The sequence below is a fragment of the Oryctolagus cuniculus genome, chromosome 6, assembly GCF_051225735.1.
Source record: "Oryctolagus cuniculus isolate XC-2025 breed Fujian yellow rabbit chromosome 6, ASM5122573v1, whole genome shotgun sequence".
NCBI lineage: Eukaryota > Metazoa > Chordata > Mammalia > Lagomorpha > Leporidae > Oryctolagus > Oryctolagus cuniculus.
Window position 1 is genome coordinate 64,589,157 of NC_142872.1, and position 22,904 is coordinate 64,612,060.

At 42.3% G+C, this 22,904-nt stretch overlaps 1 protein-coding gene across 28 annotated transcripts in view; it reads left to right on the forward strand.

Moving 5' to 3' along the window:
- Window positions 1–22,904, forward strand: part of NSD1 (nuclear receptor binding SET domain protein 1) — a 148,907-nt gene that overhangs the window by 52,354 nt on the left and 73,649 nt on the right. For all 28 annotated transcript variants that reach the window (XR_016235582.1, XM_089335116.1, XM_089335117.1 and 25 more), the window contains 3 exons: window positions 8,769–8,904; window positions 15,653–15,825; window positions 18,247–20,815. Coding sequence is in view for 24 of the 28 variants with exons in the window: in XM_089335116.1 (XP_089191242.1) it covers window positions 8,769–8,904; window positions 15,653–15,825; window positions 18,247–20,815 (2,878 nt within the window). In the remaining 4 variants the exon portion in view is untranslated. The remainder of the gene's footprint in view (window positions 1–8,768; window positions 8,905–15,652; window positions 15,826–18,246; window positions 20,816–22,904) is intronic.

Here is a 22,904-nt window from a genome sequence, read left to right on the forward strand (position 1 = left end):
ATCTTCTATTTGCTAGTTCACTCCCCAGATGACAGCAATGGCCAGGGTAGGGCCAGGCCCAAGCGTGGTGTTTCTGGGTCTCCCAGCATGGGTGGCAGGGTCCATCCTGTGCTGCTTTTCCAGGACATTAGCTGGGAGCTGGATCAGAAGCAGAGCAGCTGGGACTTGAACCTGTACCCATATGGATGCCAGTGTCACAGGCTTTACCTGCTTTACCATGGTGTTGGCTCCCTTGGTTCACTTTTTATTTTTTAAGATTATTTATTTGAAAGGCAGAGTTACAGAGAGGCAGAGGCAAAGGCAGCGAGAGAGAGAGAAGTCTTCCATCCTCTGGTTCACTCCCCAAATGGCTGCAACAGCTGGAGCTGGGCTGATCCGAAGCCAGGAGCCAGGAGCTTCCTCTGGGTCTCCACACGGGTGCAGGGGTCAAGGACTTGGGCCATCTTCTACTGCTTTCCTAGACCACAGCAGAGAGCTGGATCAGAAGTGGAGCAGCCGGGTCTCAAACCAGTACCCAATGGGATGCCGGCACCCCAGGCGGCAGCTTTACCTGCTGTGCCACAGCTCCTGCCACTCTTCATTCCCTTTTGACTCTGCAGCCAGGTTAATATCTAACACCTGGCCAGCAGTTATTTTGCCATCCTTTCATGCTGCAGCAGCCTGGGCATTTTTCTCATTAACATTTTATCATTTTTTTAAAACTTATTTGACAGATAGACTCAGAAAGGTTTTCCTTCCATTGGTTCACTCCCCAAGTGGCCGCTATGGCCGGTGCTGCGCCGATCCAAAGCCAGGAGCCAGGTGCTTCTTCCTGGTCTCCCATGTGGGTGCAGGGGCCCAATCACTTGGGCCACCCTCCACTGCCCCCCGGGCCACAGCAGAGAGCTAGACTGGAAGAGGAACAACTGGAACTAGAACCCGGCGCCCATATGGGATGCTGGCACCCCAGCCAGAGGATTAACCAAGTGAGCCATGGCGCTGGCCTCTCATTAACATTTTTTTTTAAAGATTTTTTATTTATTTATTTGAAAGTCAGAGTTACATAGAGGAAAGGCAGAGAGAGAGAGAAAGGTCTTTTTTTTTTTTTTTTTTTTTTTTTTTTTCTCTGACAGGCAGAGTGGACAGTGAGAGAGAGAGACAGAGAGAAAGGTCATCCTTTGCTGTTGGTTCACCCTCCAATGGCTGCCGCGGCCGGTGCGCTGCGGCCGGCGCACCGCGCTGAACCAAAGGCAGGAGCCAGGTACTTATCCTGGTCTCCCATGGGGTTCAGGGCCCAAGGACTTGGGCCATCCTCCACTGCACTCACTGGCCACAGCTGAGAGCTGGACAGGAAGAGGGGCAACTGGGACAGAATCTGGCGCCCCGACCGGGACTAGAACCCAGTGTGCTGGCGCTGCAAGGCAGAGGATTAGCCTAGTGAGCCTCGGGGCCGGCTCATTAACATTTTAAATGAAGGCAGAACCCTTATGAACTGAGCAACCCACAGATTTGCTATTTTTTGAGTAGATTGTCTCAGCATCAGACTTCTTGTCCAGAGGAATATAGAGATTCCCAGTGAGTATGTGGAAGTAGGATTTCATGGACTGAGGCTAGTAATGTTACTGTCTGTTGTGTTTGATGGTGAGGATCTTCACAAAGCTGAAAAATGCAGCTGAAAATAATAAAGAAAATTCTTAAGTGGAGTTCTGCTAACATTTATTTCAAGTGATTTGTAACTAGGAGTGGGAGGGAGAAGAGATTAGATCCGAATCTCCTACTTCTGGGTTCTGTGTGGAGAGGCTGACTGCTGCTTGGGTTGGCAACAAGGCTGCAAGCATTCAGTCTTCATCTCTTCACACAATGGCTGTGCCGCTCTCCAAGAGGCACCATTAAAATAAATTAGATCACAGCGCCCTTTCAAGGAACTTTGTGCCTGCCCTGTACACACACACAGAAAATATGAAGAAAAAATTGAAAAGTCTGTTGGTTAGATGATTTAAACAGAGTTTAAAAGCATCCTTACAATTTTTAAAAAATTTTATTTAAGGCATACAAATTTCATGAATATATGAAATATATTTCATGTATATATGAAATATATACAGGTTTTGGAATATAGTGATACTTCTCACCCTACTCTCTCTCCTGTCCACGTTCCCACCACTCTTCATCCTCCCTCTCCTATTTCTACTCTTAATTTTTACAAAGATCTGTTTTCAGTTTACTTAACCCTACACTAAGTAAAGTTTTCAACAAATATTATGAAGAAAAAAGAAGCACTCTCATAACAGTAGAGACAAGGGCTCTTGTAAACAATTATTGAATCTAAAAATATCAGTTTCACTCTAATACATTACATTTTAGGTACTCTGTTAGTTACTGCAGATCAGGGAAAACATGATATCTGTCTTATTTGGGACTGGCTTATTTCACTAAGTATAATGGTTTTCAGTTGCATCTATTTTGTTGCAAAAGACAGGATTTCATTTCTTTCTTTTTTTTTTTTTTACCACTTAGTAGTATTCTATAATTTTCTTTGTCCAGTCTTCAGTTGATGGACATCTGGTTGATTCCATATCTTAGCTATTGTGAATTGAGCTGCAATGAACATGGGGGTACAAGTTCACTCTTTTATATGCTGATTTCATTGGGTAAATTCCCAGGAGTGGGATTGCTGGGTCCTATGGTTGATCTATTTTCAGATTTCTGCAGTATCTCCATACTGTACTAGTTTACACTCAACAGTGGATTAAGTTTTCCCCATATCCTTGCCAACATTTCTTTGTTGATTTCTGTATGAGAGTCATTCTAACTGGGGTAAGGTAAAAACCTCATTGTGTTTTTTATTTGCATTTTCCTGAATGCTAGTGATCCTGAGCATTTCTTCATGTGTCTGTTTGCCATTTGAATTTACTCTTTTGAAAAATGCCTAATCAAGTCCTTTGCCCATTTCTTAATTGGATTGTTTGTTTTGTTGTTGATTTTCTTTAGCTCTTTGTAGATTCTGGAAATTAATCCTTCATCCGTTTCATAGTTTGCAGATATTTTCTCCAATTCTGTCACTTGTTGCTTCACTTTACTGCATAGTTCTTTTGCAGTACAGAAGCTTCTCAGCTTGATGTAATCCCTTTTGTCCATTTTGGCTTTAATTACCTTTGCTTCTGGGGTCTTTTCCTAAAGTCTTTGCTTATGCCAGTGTCTTTCATGGTTTCCCCAATGTTCTCTAGTAATTCTGTGGTATCGGGTTGTAGAGTTAGGTCCTTGATCCATTTTGAGTGGATTTTTGTGTGTGAGGTGTAAGGTAGGGGTTTTGTTTTATACTTCTTTTCCTGGCACCATTTATTGAAGAGACCATCCTTGCTTCAGGGATTGGTTTTAGCTCTTTTATCAAACATAAGTTGGTTGTAGATGTGTGGCTTGATTTCTGGAGTTTCTGTTCTGTGCCACTTGTCTACACATCTGTTTTTTTGCCAGGCTGTTTCGATTATAACTGCTCTGTAGTATGTCTTGAAATTTGATATTGTGATGCCTCTTTTTTTTTTTTTTTAATTGTATAAGATTGCGTTAGCTATTCGGGTTCTCTGGTGTTCCCATGTGAATTTTATCATCATTTTTTTCTAGATCTTTGGTTTTTCTAGATCTGTCATTGGCATTTTATTGCGATCATGTTGAATCTGTAAATTGCTTTTGGTAGTATGGACATTTTGATAATATTAATTCTTCCAATCCACAAACATGGAAGATTTTTCCACTTTTTTGGTGTTGTCTTCTGTTTCTTTAATGTTTGTAATTTTCATCATAGAGATCTTTGTCTTCCTTAAATTTATTCCAAGGCATTTAATTTTTTGGTAGCTATTGTGAATAGGATTGATCTTAGAAGTTCTTTCTTAGCCATGGCATTGTCTGTATATACAAAGGCTATAGATTTTGGTGTATTTTAAATCCTAGCACTTTACCAACTTTTTTTTTTAAAGATTTATTTATTTATTTATTTGAAAGATTTACACAGGCAGAGAAGAGGCAGAGAGAGAGGGGTCTTCCATCCGCTGGGTCCTCCTCAATTGGCCACAATGGCCAGAGCTACGCCGATCTGAAGCCAAGGGCCAGGAGCTTCTTCTGGGTCTCCCACACGGGTGCAGGGGCCCAAGTCCTTGGGCCATCTACTGCTTTCCCTGGCCATAGCAGAGAGCTGGATCAAAAGTGGAGCAGCCAGGACTTGAACTAGTGCCCATATAGGATGCTGGCACTGCTGGTGGTGGCTTTATCCACTATGCCACAGCGCTGGCCCCACCAAACTCTTTTATGAGTTCCAGTAGTCTCTTTGCAGAGTCTTTTGGTTCTCCTATCTGCAGAATCATGTCATTTCTAAGTAGCTATAAATTGACTTACTCCTTTCCATTTTGGATCCTTTTGATTTCTTTTTCTTACCTAATGAGTCTGACTAAAACTTCCAGGATGATATTGAATAGCAGTGGTGAGAGTGGGCATCCTTGTCTGGTTCAGATCTTAGTGAATGGAATTGCTTCCAACTTTTTCCCATTCAGTAAGACCCTGGCTGTGGGTTTATTGTAATTGCCTTGATTGTGTTGAGGAATGTTCCTTCTATACCCAGTTTGCTGAAGGTTTTTTCATCATGAAAGGATGTTGCATTTGATCAAATGCCTTCTCTGCATCTGTTTGTTCTTCAGTTTGTTAATGTGATGTATCACATTTATTGATTTGTGACTGTTGAACTATCCTTGCATAACAGGGTTAAATCCCGTTCTGAGGTGTTGTTGGATTTGATTAGCTAGTACTTTGTTGAGGATTTTTGCATCTATGTTCATCAGGGATATTGGTCTATAGTTCTCTTTCTCTGTTGCTTTTTCTGGTTTAGGAAGTACTTTCAGAGAGTGCCAAAGATTCACAGCTGACTTCTCATCAGAAACCATACAGGCTTCTGTCAATCCATACAATTTTGATGCTCCAGGTCTTTATCCATACTTAATTGTCTTGGTGATCTGGTGGTCTTTTTTCTAGACTCAGATAACTCCCAGTTTTTCTTCTCCAGGCTGTATCTCTTCCTAGAACTCGAGCAATATATATAATGACTTTCCTAGCAGTTTCACTAGGTTGTGAAATTGGAATTTTATACTTGTTTAAAACCAAATTCTGGGGGCCAATGCTATGGTAGTGGGTAAAGGTGCTGCATGCAGTGCCAGCATCCTATATGGACACCTATTCAATTCCTGGCTGCTCTACTTTCAGTCCAGCTACCTGCTAATGCTCCTGGAAAGGCAGCTGAGAGTGGTCCAAGTGCTTGGGCCCCTGCACCCACATAGGTTTTTTTTTTTTTTTTAAATAAAGATTATTTATTTGAAAGTCAGAGTTACATAGAAAAAGAAGGAAAAGCAGAAAGAGAGAGAGGGAGAGAGGTCTTCCATCTGCTGGTTCACTCCCCAAATGGCTGCAGTGATAGGAGCTGGGCTGATCCAAAACCAGGAGCCAGGAGCTTCCTCTGGGTCTCCCACACAGGTGCAGGAACCCAAGGATTTGGGCCATCTTCTATTGCTTTCCCAGGCCATAGCAGAGAGCTGGATCAGAAGTGGAGCAGCTGGGACTCAAGCCAGCATCCATATGGGATGCAGGAACTGTAGGTGGCAGCTTTACCTGCTATACCACGGTGCTACCCCCTCCCCCCCCCCCCCGCCTTAATTAATTTGAGAGGCAGAGGGACAGAGACATATAAATATACAGACAAACCTTCTGTATGCTGGTTCATTTACCAGATGTCTGCAATGGCCAGGGCTGGGAGATGAGAAATCAATCCAGGTCTCCCTCCTCCTGCATGGCAAGAACTCAATTTCTTGAGCCATCAGTGATACCCACCATGGTTCACAGTAGTAGAAAAACAGAGTCAGGATCTGGAGCTGGATAGCAAATCCAGGGATTCTGAAGTAGGATGTAGGCATCTTAAAGCACTGTAACTGAGCCAGTTGAGCTTGTTTTATTTATTTTTTAAAGACATGTTTTATTTTTAAAAGATTTTTATTTATGTATCTAAAAGGCAGAAATACAGAGAGAGGAGAGAGAGAGACATCTTCCATCTGCTGGTTCACTCCCCAAATGTCCACTTCAACCTGGGCTGGGCCAGGCGGAAGCCAAGGAGCCAGGATCTTCTTCTGGGTCTCCCATGTGGATGCAGGGGCCCAAGCACTTGAGCCATCCTCTGCGGCTTTCCCAGACACATTAGTAGGGAACTAGATCAGAAGCGTAGCAGCTGGAGTTTGAACTGGCATCCATATGGGATGCTTGCAGTGCAGGTGGAGGCTTAACTTCCTATACCACAGTGCCGGCCCTCTGTTTTATCTTACGGTGCAATGTGTATAGGTTTATTCCTTCCTTCGTGTAACAACCAGGGCAGGGCCAGACCAGACAAGGGAGCCAGTAACTCAAGATAGGTCTCATGTGTGGGTGACAGGAACCCAGCTGTTTGAACCATCACCTTCAGCCTTTTAGGGTACACATTTACAAGAAGGTAGAATGTGAAACAGAACTGAAACTCTCTTATATGATGGGGACAAAATGGGATGTGGGTGTATGAACCACTGAGCCATATGCCTGCCCCCTCTCCAGAGGTTGGGAATTAATTATGACTTACTCATTTTTTGTCTTTATAGTTTTGTATTCTGCTGTCTGATGAATTTGCATGCATTTTAATTAAGGATTTGAAGAGGATATATTTGTGAATTTCTCTTTCCAAGGTTAATCTTTTAAACTGGTCTTAAGTCATCTATATGTGTATTTGAGATTTATTTTGTTCTTTTTTTTTTTTTTTAATTCTTTGAAAGGCAAGAGAGGGAGAGGGAGAGGCAGAGAGTGCACGAGCGAGAGCGAGCACCATCTTCCATCAACTGGTTCACTGCCCAAATGGCCCCAACAGCCAGGGCTAGGTCAGGTGGGAACGAGGAGCCTGGAACTCCATCCCAGTCTCCTATGTGAGTAGCAGGAGCTCAAGCACTTGGGCCATTATCTGCCATCTCCGAGCTGTGTTAGCAAGAGGCTGGAGCAGAAGAAAAGAATAGCAGGATTTGAATCAAGTATTCTAATAGATATGGAATTTTTTTTTTTTTTTTTGACAGAGTGGATAGAGAGAGAGACAGAGAGAAAGGTCTTCCTTTTGCCGTTGGTTCACCCTCCAATGGCCACCACGGCTGGCGCACCGCACTGATCCGAAAACAGGAGCCAGGTGCTTCTCCTGGTCTCCCATGCGTGTGCAGGGCCCAAGCACTTGGGCCATCCTCCACTGTACTCCCGGACCACAGCAGAGAGCTGGCCTGGAAGGGGGGCAACCGGGACAGAATCCAGTGTCCCGACCGGGACTAGAACCCGGTCCTTGAGTTATGATATTATTCATAACTTATTTGAATTATTTAAATGAAATTAATTCACCAGACTTGGGGCTGGCATCATGTCATACCAGGGAAAGTCACTGCCTGTGATGCTGGCATCCCATGTGGTCACCTGTTGGAGTCCAGCTCCCTGCTAATGCGCCTGGAAACGCAGTGGAAGATGGCCCAAGTCCTTGGGCTCCTGCACCCATTTGGGAAACCTGGATGAAGCTCTTGGCTCTTGGCTCAAACCTGGACCAGCCATGGCTGTTGCAGCCATTTGGGGAGTGAACCAGCAGATGGGAAATCTCTCTGTTTCTCCCTGTCTCTCTTTGTAACTCTGCCTTTCAAGTGAATAAAATAAATCTTTAAAAAAAATTCACCATACTCTTTATGACTCCTTAGTGCTAGGTGGGTACTGTTTTAGGCATTAAGGAGGGAAGATTGAAACTGATGTTGTTTCTTACCAAGCTGTCTTCAAGGTAGTTGAAGAAAACAAGGATATTTATATTTCTCCTTGGTGTCAAAAGATTACTCTTACTGTAAGATTCCCAAATACTTCTTTTGGCCATCCAGAAATATCTCAACACATGTTCAATTCTTTTGGTGTACCAGATGGGAAGCTCAGGCCTATGAAACACATAATGTTTTCATCTCAAGGCAATCAGTTTTTACCATTTGTGTGGTTCTGAAGGCATGGATATGAGTTTACAGCTGATATGGAAGAATTTGGATCCATGTCAGTCAGACATATTTAGAGAAAAGCTGCAGCCAGTGTGTACACTGGACAGTTCCCAGGGATTCGTTCATATTGGATTCTGAGTGTTGTCCCTTGGAGTGGGACAGCAGGTTGTTCTGGATGCAGCCTAATTTTGCATATCCTGGGAAAAATCTAGATCAGTTGCTAAGAATTTACCTTGTATATAACTCAGGATTTTTTCATTATAGCCATTTGTTAATTAATTAACAAAAATGTCTATTTGAGGAGGATGTAGAATATGAACTGCAGAAGGGTCTACAGTCTCTTGATATTGTTAAAATTCTTTTATACTTCTCCCCCACCACAGTGTTATGATTCGAGGACTAGAACAAGTGTATCTTTTCCTTGGGATGCTTTTGTTTACCTATTATTTATTTCAGTTTTTAGTTCTTTATAAATCAGACCATCTTTAATTTTATTTTCAGAATGCCAGCAGGCTAATTATATGAGACAAATTTAAGTTGAGGACTACTGTGCTACAGATGACAATGTTATGAACAATTAAGGGAAAGTAGGTGGACCTATTTAGTAATTGTTAGTCTGAAATGTTTTCTTTCTTAAATTTTTTGGGAATAGCTTGTTCAGAAGGGTAATGATAACATTGTTTCAAAAGCTTTTGCTTCTTAGTGATAGATATCCCATGTTTTATCTGTCTAAAGTGTCAACCCAAGAAAAAGTCGACACCACTGAAGTATGAAGTTGGAGATCTCATCTGGGCAAAGTTCAAGAGACGCCCATGGTGGCCCTGCAAGATTTGTTCTGATCCATTGATTAACACACACTCAAAAATGAAAGGTAATTCTTGCAGTTGTTATTCGGAATAAAAACAGAATGAATTTTAAATTTGCAATTATTTAATATAAGCCAATTTTTCTTGCCTTTAGTAATCATCCATTCCTTTGAGCATTTTTGTGAATAGTTACATATTCAGTGTTTTTGTGTTTTTAAATTTTATTTTATTCTATGATTTAAAACTTCTCAGTCACTAACTGTAGACGCTAGGAAATTGTTAGGCTGTTCACCTAAAGTTTACAATGTCCACAATCATTCTTCAGTATTTTTACATGTTTTTACTTTAATCTTCAGATTTGTATCATTTTTGATAATCAACAATCTGAGACAATTATAATGTGTATAAGTTACATTGAATTTTGAAGTCTCATTTAGAAGCATTTTCTTTAATTACTATAGTTGTTTCTTACTTGGTTGGTCTATTTGAATCTCAGGTGCCTTATTCTTAAATTGCTGTAAAGGTAGGGGCAGAACTTGATTTTGAGCTCTCTTTTTCTGTTAAGATGCATTGAGATTTTTTAAATGCTGTTTAATATCATATTTAGTTTTTGAATAGGTCGCATGTTCATGGGGTTTTAAATCAGTGCACTCCACACTCTTCTGGGTAACCAGTTTTTTTTTTGTTGTTTTTGTTTTTAACTTTTGTTTAATGAATATAGATTTCCAAAATACAGCTTATGGATTACATTGGCTCCCCCCCCCCCAATGACTTCCCTCCCACCCGCAACCCTCCCCTTTCCCGCTGTCTCTCCCCTTCCATTCTTATCAAGATTCATTTTCAATTTTTTTTATATACAGAAGATCAGTTTAGTATACATTAAGTAAAGATTTCAACAGTTTGCACCCACATAGAAACACCAAGTGAAAAATACTGTTTGAGTACTCGTTATAACATTAAATCTCAATGTACAGCACATTAAGGACAGAGATCCTACATGAGGAGTAAGTGCACAGTGACTCCTGTTGTTGACTTTACAAATTGACACTCCTGTTTATGGCATCAGTAATCTCCCTATGCTCCAGTCATGAGTTTCCAAGGCTATGGAAGCCTTTTGAGTTCACCGACTCTTATCTTATTTAGACAAGGTCATAGTCAAAGTGGAAGTTCTCTCCTCCCTTCAGAGAAAGGTACCTCCTTCTTTGAAGACCTGTTCTTTCCACTGGGATCTCACTCACAGAGATCTTTCATTTAGGTCCTTAATACGTTATCCCTCTTAGCATTTTTTTTTTGTCTGTTCTACTTAATACTACTGGTTTAATTCTGTAATTAATACACAGTCATTCTTAAGTGTTGAAATTCAACTGAAATGTGATCCCTGTTAAATATAAGAGTGGGAATAAGAGTGGGAAGAGATGTACAATTTGGGACATGCTCAAGCTGACTTGCCCCAAATGGTAGAGTTAGAAACATACCAGGGGATTCCAATTCAGTTCCATCAAGGTGGCATGTACCAATGCCATCTCACTAGTCCAAGTGATCAATTTCTGTTCACAATTGATCATAATGAAAGGACTAAGAGTCAAAGGGATCACATAAACAAGTCTAGTGCCTGCTAATACTAACCGATAGAATAAATAAAGGGGAGAGCGATCCAACATGGGAAGTGAGATACACAGCAGACTCATAGAATGGTGGATGTCCTAAATAGCACTCTGGCCTCAGAATCAGCCCTAAAGGCATTCGGATCCGGCTGAAAAGCCCATGAGAGTATTTCAGGCATGGAAAGCCAAGACACTCTGGCAAAAAAAAAAAAAAAAAAAAAAAAAAAAAGTGTCCTCCCAGAGTTTGTATATGTGTGTGTGTGTGTGTGTGTGTGTTTTTGCAAATCCAAAGACGTTCTCATCTCCCTCCCCTTTTCTGTTTTTATATAGTAGCAGTTCAGGTCACTTTTGCAGGTTCATTTTTCAGTTTTTTGGAAGTGAGTTTTAAGCTTCCTTTGTTTTTAAAACTGCTTAGTTCCATACTTTTTTTTCTTTTTAAGATATATTTATTTATTTGAAAAGCAAAATTAAAGAGAGTTTTTTTTTTTTTTTTTTAAGATTTATTTATTTACTTGAAAGAGTTACACTGAGAGAGAAGGAGAGGCAGAGAGAGAGAGGGAGGGAGGGAGGAAGGGAGGTCAGTCTTCCATCTGTTGGTTCACTCTTCAATTGGCTGCAATGGCTGGGGTTGCACCAATCCAAAGCCAGGAGCCAGGGGCTTCTTCCAGGTCTTCCACGTGGGTGCAGGGACCCACAGACTTGGGCCATCTCCTACTGCTTTCCCAGGCCATAGCAGAGAGTTGGATCATAAGAGAAGCAGCCTGGGCTCAAACCTGGGTGCATATGGGATGCTGGCATTACAGGCGGTGGCTTTACCCACTATGCCACAACACTGGCCCCCAGAGAGATCTTTTTGTCTGTTGGTTGATTCCTCAAATGGCTGCAAAGGCCAGAACTGGCATGATCCCAAGCTGGTAGCCAGTAGCTTCATCTGGGTCTCCCATGTGGGTACAGCAGCCTTGGCACTTGGGTCATTTTCCGCTGCCTTCCTAGCTGCATTATCAGGGAGCTAGATCGGAAGTGAAACAGCTGGGACTTGAACTAGCGCCCATGTGGGATGCTGGCGCCATAGGTCGCAGTTTTACCCTCTATGCTAGGTTCTCTTTTTAAAAAGATTTGGTTTTTTTGAAAGGCAGGGTGACATAGAGGGAGAGACAAAGAAAGAGATCTTCTATTCACAGGTTCAAAGGTGATAGCTGAGAACCAAGAATTCCATGTGACTCTTCCACATGGGTGGCAGGGCCCAAACACTTGGGCTGTTATCCACTACTTTCCCAGGCTTGTTAACAGGGAACTTGATTAGAAGTGTTGCTTTGATATGGGATGGTAGTTTCATGTAGCATGCCATACTACAGTGCCGAACCTTTATTTTATTATTTATTTCAATTTCAAAATAATTATTTTTTTATTTGAAAGGAAGAGTTACAGAGAGAGAGAGAGAGATTGAGAGAGATCTTCTATCCCCTGGTTCACCCTCCAAATGGCCACAATGGCCAGGGCTAGGGCAGGCTGAAGCCAGGAACCAGGAGCTCCATCTCCCAAGTGGGTAGCAGGGACCCAAGTACTTGGGCCATCATTCATTGTTCTCCCAGACACATTGGCAGGAAGCTGAATTGGGAAACGGAGCAGCCAGGACTTGAACCAGCACTGTGACATTGGGTGCCAGTGTAGCAAGAAGTGGCCTAACCTGCTGTGACATAGTGCGTCTCTCATAGTTTAGGTTCTAGTCAAGTTGTGTCTACAGTACTTTGGTGGTCTTGAATGTACTGAGTCTTCTGTTTCTTATTTTATTTTTTTTTTAAGTTTTATTTATTTATTTTAAAGTCAGAGTTACACAGGAGAGACAGAGAGAGAGAGAGAGGCCTTCCATCCACTGGTTCACTCCCCAAATGACTGCAACAGCCAGAGCTGGGCCGACCCAAAGCTAGGAGCCAGGAGCTTCTTCTGGGTCTCACACAAGGGTGCAGGGCCCAAGCACTTGGACCATCTTCTGCTGCTATCCCAGGCCATAGCAGAGAGCTGGATTGGAAGCAGAGCAGCTGGAACTCGAACCAGCACCCATATGGGATATCAGCATTGCAGATGCTGGCTTTACCTGCTGTGCCACAGGGCCGGCCTCTACCTAGTCTATTTATTTTATTTTCCACCAGGCAGTGAATTTTTTTTCTCTTTTTATACATGGAATTCCAGATATTTTAGTCGAATTATTTGTTTATGACCAAATAATTTACTTTTCAAATTGACTTAAAGAACCACTGTGTATATTCACTTATACCATCTTACCAGTTTAATCTCCTTTTAGAGGTAGTTTCTGTTGAATTTAATTCAAGTGAATTTTTGCATAAAATGATTTTCATTTACTTTTTTTCAAGAGTAATAGATTTTTAAACCTATTTACCCTTCATTGTTTCTTTTGTAATCTTTTACTCTGAAATATGTTAAAATGCTAAGTGTGTGGAATAATTGAAGAATATTTCAAAACAAGTTCAATTAAAAATGATGTTATAAATATCCAAATGGCCCTTGGCATTAAAGAAGGTTCCCCACCCCTGCCCTAAAGGAACAAAATCTCTTGTTTTAAAAATTCAAATACGGGCCAACAACTTGGCTCACTAGGCTAATCCTCCGCCTGCAGCGCCAGCACACCGGGTTCTAGTCCCGGTCAGGGCGCCGGATTCTTTCCCGGTTGCCCCTCTTCCAGGCCAGTTCTCTGCTGTGGCCAGGGAGTGCAGTGGAGGATGGCCCAAGTGCTTGGGCCCTGCACCCCATGGGAGACCAGGAGAAGCACCTAGCTCCTGCCTTCGGATTGGCGCCGTGCGCCAGCCGCAGCATGCCGGCCGCGGCGGCCATTGGAAGGTGAACCAAGGGCAAAGGAAGACCTTTCTCTCTGTCTCTCTCTCACTGTCCACTCTGCCTGTCAAAAATAAAAAATAAAATAAAAAAATAAAAGTGATACAAAAAAAAGATAAAGCTTATTTTGGTACCTAAAAATTGAAATCTAGTCATAATTTTTTCATAATATACCTTTTCCATGAATTTTTTTTGATGCCCCTTATATATTTACTTGATAAATTAGATTTTATCTTTTTCTAGATATCATTAGTATTATTTAAATTTTTTAGAGTATTTATTAGAAAGAGAATGAGAGAGACATTTCCTATATCCTGACTTACATCTCCCTATACTTGCAGTGGCTTCCACTGGTTAGGCTACAGCCAGGAACCAGAAAGTCAATCCAGATCTCCCACTGAGGTGACAAGGACCAACTATTGTGCTGTCAATCAATTGCTGCCTCCCAGGACGCACATTGGCAGGAAACTGAAATAGGGAGAGGGGAGCCTGGACTGGAATCCAGACACTCTGGTGTGGAATGTCTAAACCTTTAAGTTACTTGCTAGGTCAAACTCTCACTCCTGTTTTTATTTTTGACAATTGTATATGTAGAACTTTGGACAATGAAAAAAGTTTAGAGTAATTGGGTTTCTTTCTTTTTCTGCTTTTTAAAAAGAGTTATTTTATTTATTTGAAAGGCAGAGTTATGGAGAGCGGTGGGTTGGTGGGGAGAGCGGGAGAGAGAGAGAGAGATCTTCCATCCACTGGTTCACTCCCCAAATGGCTGCACTGGTCAGGGCTGGGCCAGCCCAAATCCAAGAGCCAGGAATTTCTTCTGGGTCTCTCACATGGGTTCAGGGACCCAAGGACCTGGGCTTTCCTCTACTGCTTTACCAGGCGTGTTTACAGGGAACTGCATCAGAAGTAGAGCAGCCAGGACTGGAACTGACGCCCATATGCTGATGTTACAGGTGGCAGCTTTACCCCCTATGCCACAGTGCCAACCCCCTGGGCTTCTTTTTTTTCTTATAAAATATTTTCCTTATTTGAGACTTCAGATTCCACTTCTTTGGTAGAGTCAATTTTTTTTTTTTTTTTGACAGATAGAGTTAGACAGAGAGAGAGACAGAGAGAAAGGTCTTCCTTCTGTTGGTTCACCCCTCAAATGGCTGCTATGGCTGAAGCCACACTGATCTGAAGCCAAGAGCCAGGCACTTCTTCCTGGTTTCCCACGTGGGTGCAGAGGCCCAAGCACTTGGGCCATCCTCCACTGCCTTCCCGGATCACAGCAGAGAGCTGGACTGGAAGAGGAGCAACCGGGACGAGAATCCGGTGCTCATGGGATGCCAGTGCCACAGGCAGAGGATTAACCAAGTGAGCCATGGCACCGGCCCCTGGTAGAGTCAATTTTTAGTGATGAATTTACTCTCTGAAGTTGTTGTACCTACTGTGTTGGTATAATTGAGATTCAACTTACTTCTTAGAGTTCATGAATGGAATCTAGGCAAAGTATCTAGTGCAGTGTCAAGCCCAGAATAGTGGCTATAAAGATGTTAGTGTGTTGTATATGGCACTGTTTGAAAACATTTATGCCTTCTCGTATTTTAGCATAGTGGTTTTAGAATTTTTTTGTTATTTATTTTTTAGTTATATTTGTGCTACTTTAGCTTATGTCCTTTGTGTTCTGTGACAATGAGGTTATAGCATTTTATAGACTGATGCTAAAAAGAGCTTATTTGGCTGCTATCTTAATTTACTGTGTAATTAGCTATCTACCTCTAACTGGTTTTGAACTGGTTTTGCACCCAGAGTAAAGATTCTTTTAATAAACTTCTAGAAATTTTTTCCCACATCAATTGAATAGTTGAAATTTTCCTTTCTTTCTTTTTTTGTAAAGATTTATTTATTTTATTTAAAAGTCAGAGTTACACAGAGGAGAGGCAGAGAGAGAGAGGTCTTCCATCTGCTGATTCACTCCCCAGTTGGCCGCAATGGCAGAAGCTGAGCTGATCCGAAGCCAGGAGCCAGGAGCTTCTTCCAGGTCTTCCCATGTGGGTGCAGGGGCCCAAGGACTTGGGTATCTTCTATTGCTGTCCCAGGCCTTAGCAGAGAGCTGGATTGGAAGTGGAGCAGCTGGGTCTTGAACCAGTGCCCGTATTCGATGCCAGCACTGCAGGCAGTGGCTTTACCCGCTATGCCACAATGCTGGCCCCTAAATTTTCCTTTCACATACCTTACTTCAGATTAAGTTTTGTAGGTATTTTACTTGGTTAATTGTAAGCAGTGTCTTCTTTAGGAATATAGGTGATGCTATTTTCTTGGTATTCACTAGTCATCTTTTGAATTAATGAATTGATTAATTTTTATCCTCATCTAGTTTCCAACCGGAGGCCCTATCGGCAATACTATGTTGAGGCTTTTGGAGACCCTTCTGAAAGAGCCTGGGTAGCTGGAAAAGCAATCGTCATGTTTGAAGGCAGACATCAGTTTGAAGAGCTACCTGTCCTTAGGAGAAGAGGGAAGCAGAAAGAAAAAGGATATAGGCATAAGGTAAACAAAAAAGCCTCTTGAGGTGGTTGAGATGCTAGTGTCTGTCATTACAGTGCCAGGGCTCAAAACCTGGCTTGCGAATGCAGACCTTGGGAAGCATTTCACTGATGGGTCACATGGTTGGGTTCCAGGCACCCGTGTGGGACACCTGGATTGAGTTCCCATTGCAGGCATTTGGACATTAAACAAATGGATGGGAGTGCTCCTTCTTGCCTATCCTCTTTCCTTCACTCTCGAGTTCTTTGTCTCTCTTTCTCTTGAAAAGAAAATTTTTTAAAAAGCGTATTTGAAAGTTACATAGTTTTGGGTTGGTTAGAAAGGAGGCAGGCAAATAGTGTATTTTGAAATATACCATTTCCTTTCGTAGTATAGTGTCAGAAAATAGCTAGGAAGCAAGTTCTTCTCCCTTTTTTCTTTATTTTTCTTCCTGTTTCTCTTTCCTTCCCTTTGTTTTCCTTTATTTCACCTTCCCATTCTTCTTCTGCAGTCCTTTTCTGTCACCTTCCCCCCTTTCTTTCTTAAAGATTTATTTAAAAGGCAGAGTAACAGGGAGATATCTTTCAACCACTGGTTCATTCCCCAAATGACTGCAACAGCTAGAGCTGGGCCAGGCTGATGCCAGGAGCCAAGAAGTACATCTAGGTCTCCCAGGTGGGTGACAGAGGACCAATCACTTGGGCCATCTTCCACTGCTTTCCCAGTTGCATTAGCAGGGAGCTGGATTGGAAGTGGAGCAGCCGGGACTCATCCCATAGGTGACGCTGACATTATAGGCAGCAGCTTAGCCCATTACAGTATCTAAGGTTTTCTGTTAAATTTGTCTCAGAAAAATTTTGCCTTATTTTCTTTTAATATTCTTTTCACCCATAATCTTTATTATGCTATAATATATGTAACATTACATTTATTATCTTAACCTTTTTGTGTATAGTTAAATATGAAAAACATTCATAATGTTGTGCAGTTATCCATCTCTGGAATTCTTTTCATCTCATAAAACTAAAACCATACCCATTAAACAGTACATCTCCATTTTTCTCTTCCTTCATCTCTGGCAATCACCTTTCTACTGTCTTTTATTTAGTATTTTATCGTCAAACCTATAAGAGGAAATAGTTCTTCTTAGGTTGATGTTTTATACTCCCCTGTTTAAATACCTTTAGACTAATTTTTAAAAAGTCATGATTAATAGCCGGTGCCGCGGCTCAATAGGCTAATTTTCTGCCTGCAGCACTGGCACATCTGGTTCTAGTCCCGGTCAGGGTGCCGGATTCTGTCCCGGTTACCCCTCTTCCAGTCCAGCTCTCTGCTGTGGCCCGGGAGTGCAGTGGAGGATGGCCCAAGTCCTTGGGCCCTGCACCAGTATGGGAGACCAGGAGAAGCACCTGGCTCCTGGCTTCAGATCAGCGCAGTGCCCCTGCCGCAGTGGCCATTGAGGGGTGAACCAACGGTAAAGGAAGACCTTTCTCTCTGTCTCTCTCACTGTCTACTCTGCCTGTGGGGAAAAAAAAAAAAGTCATGACTAGTATAATGTAGTGCCATAGGTCTACAGATTATGCCACTAACACCTTGAGTTCTCTAAGTGTTGGTATCTTCATCTCTTACAGAACTGTTATGAAGATATCAATTAGTATGAAATGCTTACTATGTCGTAAGCATTGTGAACTGCTCATGTATGCTGTTGTTAGGATGAAATTGGTTAAGTGCATCCTTCCTGATAGTCTGAGTGGTTGATGGTGGGGAGGTGTCAAGAGTTTGTCTGTTCAGACTTTATTTATGTAGATTTACCAACCCTCTTTTTAGACTACGGCCTTGAGGTCTAGAAAATGAGTTTATTCTGGTGGCAGATATGAGCATGAATGGGTGTGTTTGTAAAAGAAACCAAATGGTCAGTTTATTGCCTTGTAAGAGGAGGCTGCCTATTCAGTGATGTTAATTTTTACATGATCTGTAGTATTTCTGAATAGTAACTGGTGTAGTTAGAACCTTGAATAATATTTATTACATAAAACCAAGGAAGGAAATAAGAACCTGAAAAATTAAGAGTATTTTATAGCTCCTCAGTGTCTGTTTGCTGTGAGGAATCAAGAAAATAATGTGTATTTTGTTCTGTCTTTTATATCTTAGGTTATGGTCCATTCCTTTGCTTATAAATGCAGAAAAGGTAGAATGTATGTGAGCTCAATCCTTTCTCTAATGGTAGATCTTATTGGTGACAGTAGTACTGAGAAATTCCCATCAGGTAAGCCTTGGATGAGCTTAGGAACTAAATTTCTGGCTAGTAACAGTATAAGGGCCTTTAAGCTATCTAACAATGTTTGAAAAAACTTCTGATTTGAGAGAGAGTCATTTATTTATCATTTCCTTGGGTCCCCCTCCCATTTCTCTGATAAGTGATACTTTTTCTCCTTTAAATTTAAGGTTCCTCAGAAAATTTTGAGTAAATGGGAAGCCAGTGTTGGTCTTGCTGAACAGTATGATGTTCCCAAAGGATCAAAGAATCGCAACTGTGTCAGTACTTCCATCAAGTTGGACAGTGAGGAGGACATGCCATTTGAGGACTGTACAAATGATCCTGATTCAGAACACGACCTATTACTTAATGGCTGCTTGAAATCTCTGGCTTTTGATTCTGAACATTCTGCAGACGAGAAGGAAAAGTCTTGTGCTAAATCTCGAGCCAGAAAGAACTGTGATAATCCAAAAAGGACTAGTGTGAAAAAGGGCCACATGCAGTTTGAAGCACATAAGGAAGAACGGAGGGGAAAGATTTCTGAGAACCTTGGCCTAAACTTTATCTCTGGGGATGTGTCTGATAAACAGGCATCTAATGAACTTTCCAGGATAGCAAACAGCCTCACAGGGTCCAATACTGCCCCAGGAAGTTTCCTATTTTCTTCTTGTGGACAAAACACTGCAAAGAAAGAATTTGAGACTTCAAATTGTGACTCTTTATTGGGCTTGTCTGAGGGTACCTTGATTTCTAAATGTTCTGGAGAGAAAAAGAAGCCCCAGCGAGGTCTGGTGTGTAGTTCAAAAGTGCAGCTTTGCTATATTGGAACAGGTGATGAGGAAAAGCGAAGTGATTCCATTAGTATCTGCACCACTTCTGATGATGGAAGCAGTGATCTAGATCCTGTAGAACACAGCTCAGAATCAGATAACAGTATCCTTGAAATTACAGATACTTTTGATAGAACAGAGAACATATTATCCATGCAGAAAAATGAAAAGATAAAGTATTCTAGGTATCCTGCCACAAACTCCAGAGTAAAACCAAAACAGAAATCCCTCATTACTAACTCACATACAGACCACTTAATGAATTGTACTAAGACAACAGAGCTGGGAACTGAGATGTCTCAGGTTAATCTCTCTGACCTTACGGTGTCCACTCTTGTCCACAAACCCCAATCAGATTTTAAAAATGATAGTCTTGCTCCCAAATTCAACACACCATCAGCCATTTCCAGTGAGAACTCATTAGTAACGGGTGGGGCTACAAATCAGACTCTGTTACATTCGAAAAGCAAACCACCCAAGTTCCGAAGTATAAAGTGCAAGCATAAAGAAAATCCACTTATTGTAGAACCATCAGTTCCAAATGAGGACTGCAGTTTGAAATGCTGCTCTTCAGATACTAAAGGCTCTCCTTTGGCCAGCATTTCAAAAAGTGGGAAAATGGACGGGCTGAAACTACTGAGCAACATGCATGAGAAAACCAGAGATTCAAGTGACATAGAAACAGCCGTGGTGAAGCATGTTCTGTCAGAGCTGAAGGAACTCTCTTACAGATCCTTAAGTGAGGATGTCAGTGACTCTGGTACGTCAAAGCCATCAAAACCGTTACTTTTTTCTTCTGCTTCTAATCAGAATCATATACCTATTGAGCCAGACTACAAATTCAGTACATTGCTAATGATGTTAAAAGACATGCATGATAGTAAGACAAAGGAGCAGCGATTGATGACTGCTCAAAACTTGATCTCTTATCGGAGTCCTAGTCGGGGGGATTGTTCTACCAGTAGTCCTGTAGGGGCTTCCAAGATTTTGGTTTCGGGAAGCTTCACCCATAATTCAGAAAAAAGTGGAGATGTCACTCAGGACTCAGCCCGTCCTAGCCCTAGCGGGGGTGACTCTGCACCGTCTGTGGAGTTGTCTGCCTCTTTACCTGGGTTAGTGTCTGACAAGAGAGACCTCTCTGTTTCTGTTAAAAGTCGTTCAAACTGTGTGACTAGGCGCAACTGCGGGCGATCTAAGCCATCCAAATTGCGTGATGCTTTTTCAACCCAGATGGGAAAGAACACCGTGAACCGCAAGGCCTTAAAGACAGAGCGCAAGAGAAAACCGAGCCAGCTTCCTGCTGTGACTCTAGAGGTTCCACTGCAGGGAGACAAAGAGAGTGGAAGCTCAGTGAGTGGCTCATCAAGAGATGGGGCAGAAGATTCTGGTAAAGAATCCAGTCAACAAACGGGCCATTTAACGAGTGAAGATGCTATCCAATTTTCTGATGTTCATTTTGATAACAAGGTTAAGCAGTCTGACCCTGATAAAATTCCCGAAAAAGAACCTACTTTTGAAAACAGGAAAGATCCTGAATTGAACTCTGAAATGAACAGTGAGAATGATGAACCCAATGGTGTAAATCAAGTGGTGCCTAAAAAGCGCTGGCAGCGTTTAAACCAAAGGCGCACTAAACCTCGTAAGCGCACTAACAGATCTAGGGAGAAAGAAAACTCTGAGGATGCCTTTGGAGTCTTGCTTCCTGGTGACCCTGTGCAGAAGGGGCGGGATGAGTTCCCAGAGCATAGAACTCCTCCTCCTACAAACATAGTAGAGGACTCAGTGACAGATCCAAATCATGCTGGCTGCTTAGATTCAGTTGGGCCACAGTTGAATGTTTGTGATAAATCTGCCGCCAGCAATGAGGACATGGAAAAGGAACCAGGAATCCCCAGTTTGACACCACAAGCTGAGCTTCCCGAACCAGGTAAGGACTTGGGACCAAGATAGAAAGGGAGTGGAGAAAGTACTGATAATGTTGTCCTCGTGGACATGGTCTGTTTCAATGGAAGGTGAATTGTAAAGTGGGAAGGAAGGATTGTTACTTGAATGAAGAAAGGACTTTATTTATTTTTTATTTGACAGGCAGAGTGATAGGGGGAGGGGGAAAAGACACCGATTGATCTTCTATTCTCTGGTTCACTCCCCAAATGAATGCAACCACTGAGGCTGGACACGCCGAAGCCAGGAGCTTGGAATTCCATCTGGGTCTCCCATGTGGGTGCAAGGGCCTTGGGACTTGGGCCGCCTGCTGCTTCAGGTGCATTAGCAGGGTGTCTGATCAGATGTGGAGCAGCTGGCATCATAGAAGTGGTTTATCTGCTGCACCACAATGCCAGCCCCCCAGAAGGACTTTTTATGTAGAAGGGGTCTGAATCTTAAATTTTAAGATCAGATTTCCATATATTTTCTTTCAGAAATTAAATTTTACCAGAAACTACTCCTTCCAGTTTTGTACCCGATGCCCATTTTCCTTTTTAAAATATCTGTGAGCTTTTTGGGACTCAATTGGTTATGGCAAGTAATGAGGGATTCTGAGCCTAAGATTTAAATCCAGCTGTTAAAGATCAAGTTTTAGAAATTGTTTTTGGGGTCCAGCACTCTGGCATAGTGGGTAAAGCCACTGCTTGTGACCTGCTTGTGACTCTGGCATCCACGTCGTTGTCTTTCTTTTCTTTTGTGTATGTGTGTGTGTGTGTGTGTGTGTGTGTTTTAAGATTTTATTTATTTGAAAGAGTTACAGAGAGAGAGGTAGAGGCAGAGAGCTCTTCCATCCACTGGTTCACTCCCTGTTGGCCGCAATGGCTGGAGCTGTTCTGATCCGAAGCCAGGAGCTTTTTCTGGGTCTCCCACACAGGTGCAGGGGCCCAAGGACTTGGGCCATCTTCTACTGCTTTCCCAGGCCATAGCAGAGGTCCTGGACTTTTTCATTTTGGGAAGTTTTTTTTTTTTTTTTTTTGACAGGCAGAGTGGACAGTGAGAGAGAGAGAGACAGAGAGAAAGGTCTTCCTTTTGCCATTGGTTCACCCTCCAATGGCCGCCGCGGCCGGCGCGCTGCGGCCGGCGCACCGCGCTGATCCGATGGCAGGAGCCAGGAGCCAGGTGCTTTTCCTGGTCTCCCATGGGGTGCAGGGCACAAGCACCTGGGCCATCCTCCACTGCACTCCCGGGCCACAGCAGAGAGCTGGCCTGGAAGAGGGGCAACCAGGACAGAATCCGGCGCCCCGACCGGGACTAGAACCCGGTGTGCCGGCGCCGCTAGGTGGAGGATTAGCCTAGTGAGCCGCGGCGCCGGCCCTTTTTTTTTTTTTTTTTTTTTTTTTACGATTGATTTGTTTACTTGAAAAGAGAGGAGGATAGAAGTCGGGGGTAGGGGGAGATATTGATATTCCTTTACTGGTTCATTCCCTAAAGGGCCACAATAACCAGGATGGTCCAGGCTGAAACTATTCTTGTCTCCCACATGGGTGGCAGAGTTAGAAGCACCTGGACCATCATTTGCTGCCTTCCCAGGAGCATTAGCAGGAAGCTGGATCCAAAGTAGAGTACCCAGGACTCACACTAGTAATTCCATTTGGGATGCTGGCATTGTAAGTGGCAGTGTGCCATAGTCCCTGGTGGGAGATTTTTGATTAGTTATTTAATCTCCTTGCTAGTTACAGGTCTGTTCAGATTTCTTGTTTCTTCATGACTCAGTCTTGGTAGATTGCATATTTTAGAATTTACTCATTTCTTCCAGGCTGTTGAATATGTTGTCATAGTTGTCTCTATGAAACTTTATTTCTGTGATGGAAATTGTAACATCACTTTCTGATTTTAGTGATTTGAGTATTTTTTTTTCTAATCTTGCTAAGGGCCTTTTTGTTTTCAAAAAGTGAAGTTGATTTTTTTTCTTTTCTGTTTCATTTACTTCTGCTCTACTATTTATTGTTCTTCTACTTTGAGTTTTATGGTTTTTTTTTTGTTCCTATTTTTCTAGTTCCTTGAGTTGTAAAGTTAGACTGTTGATTTGAATT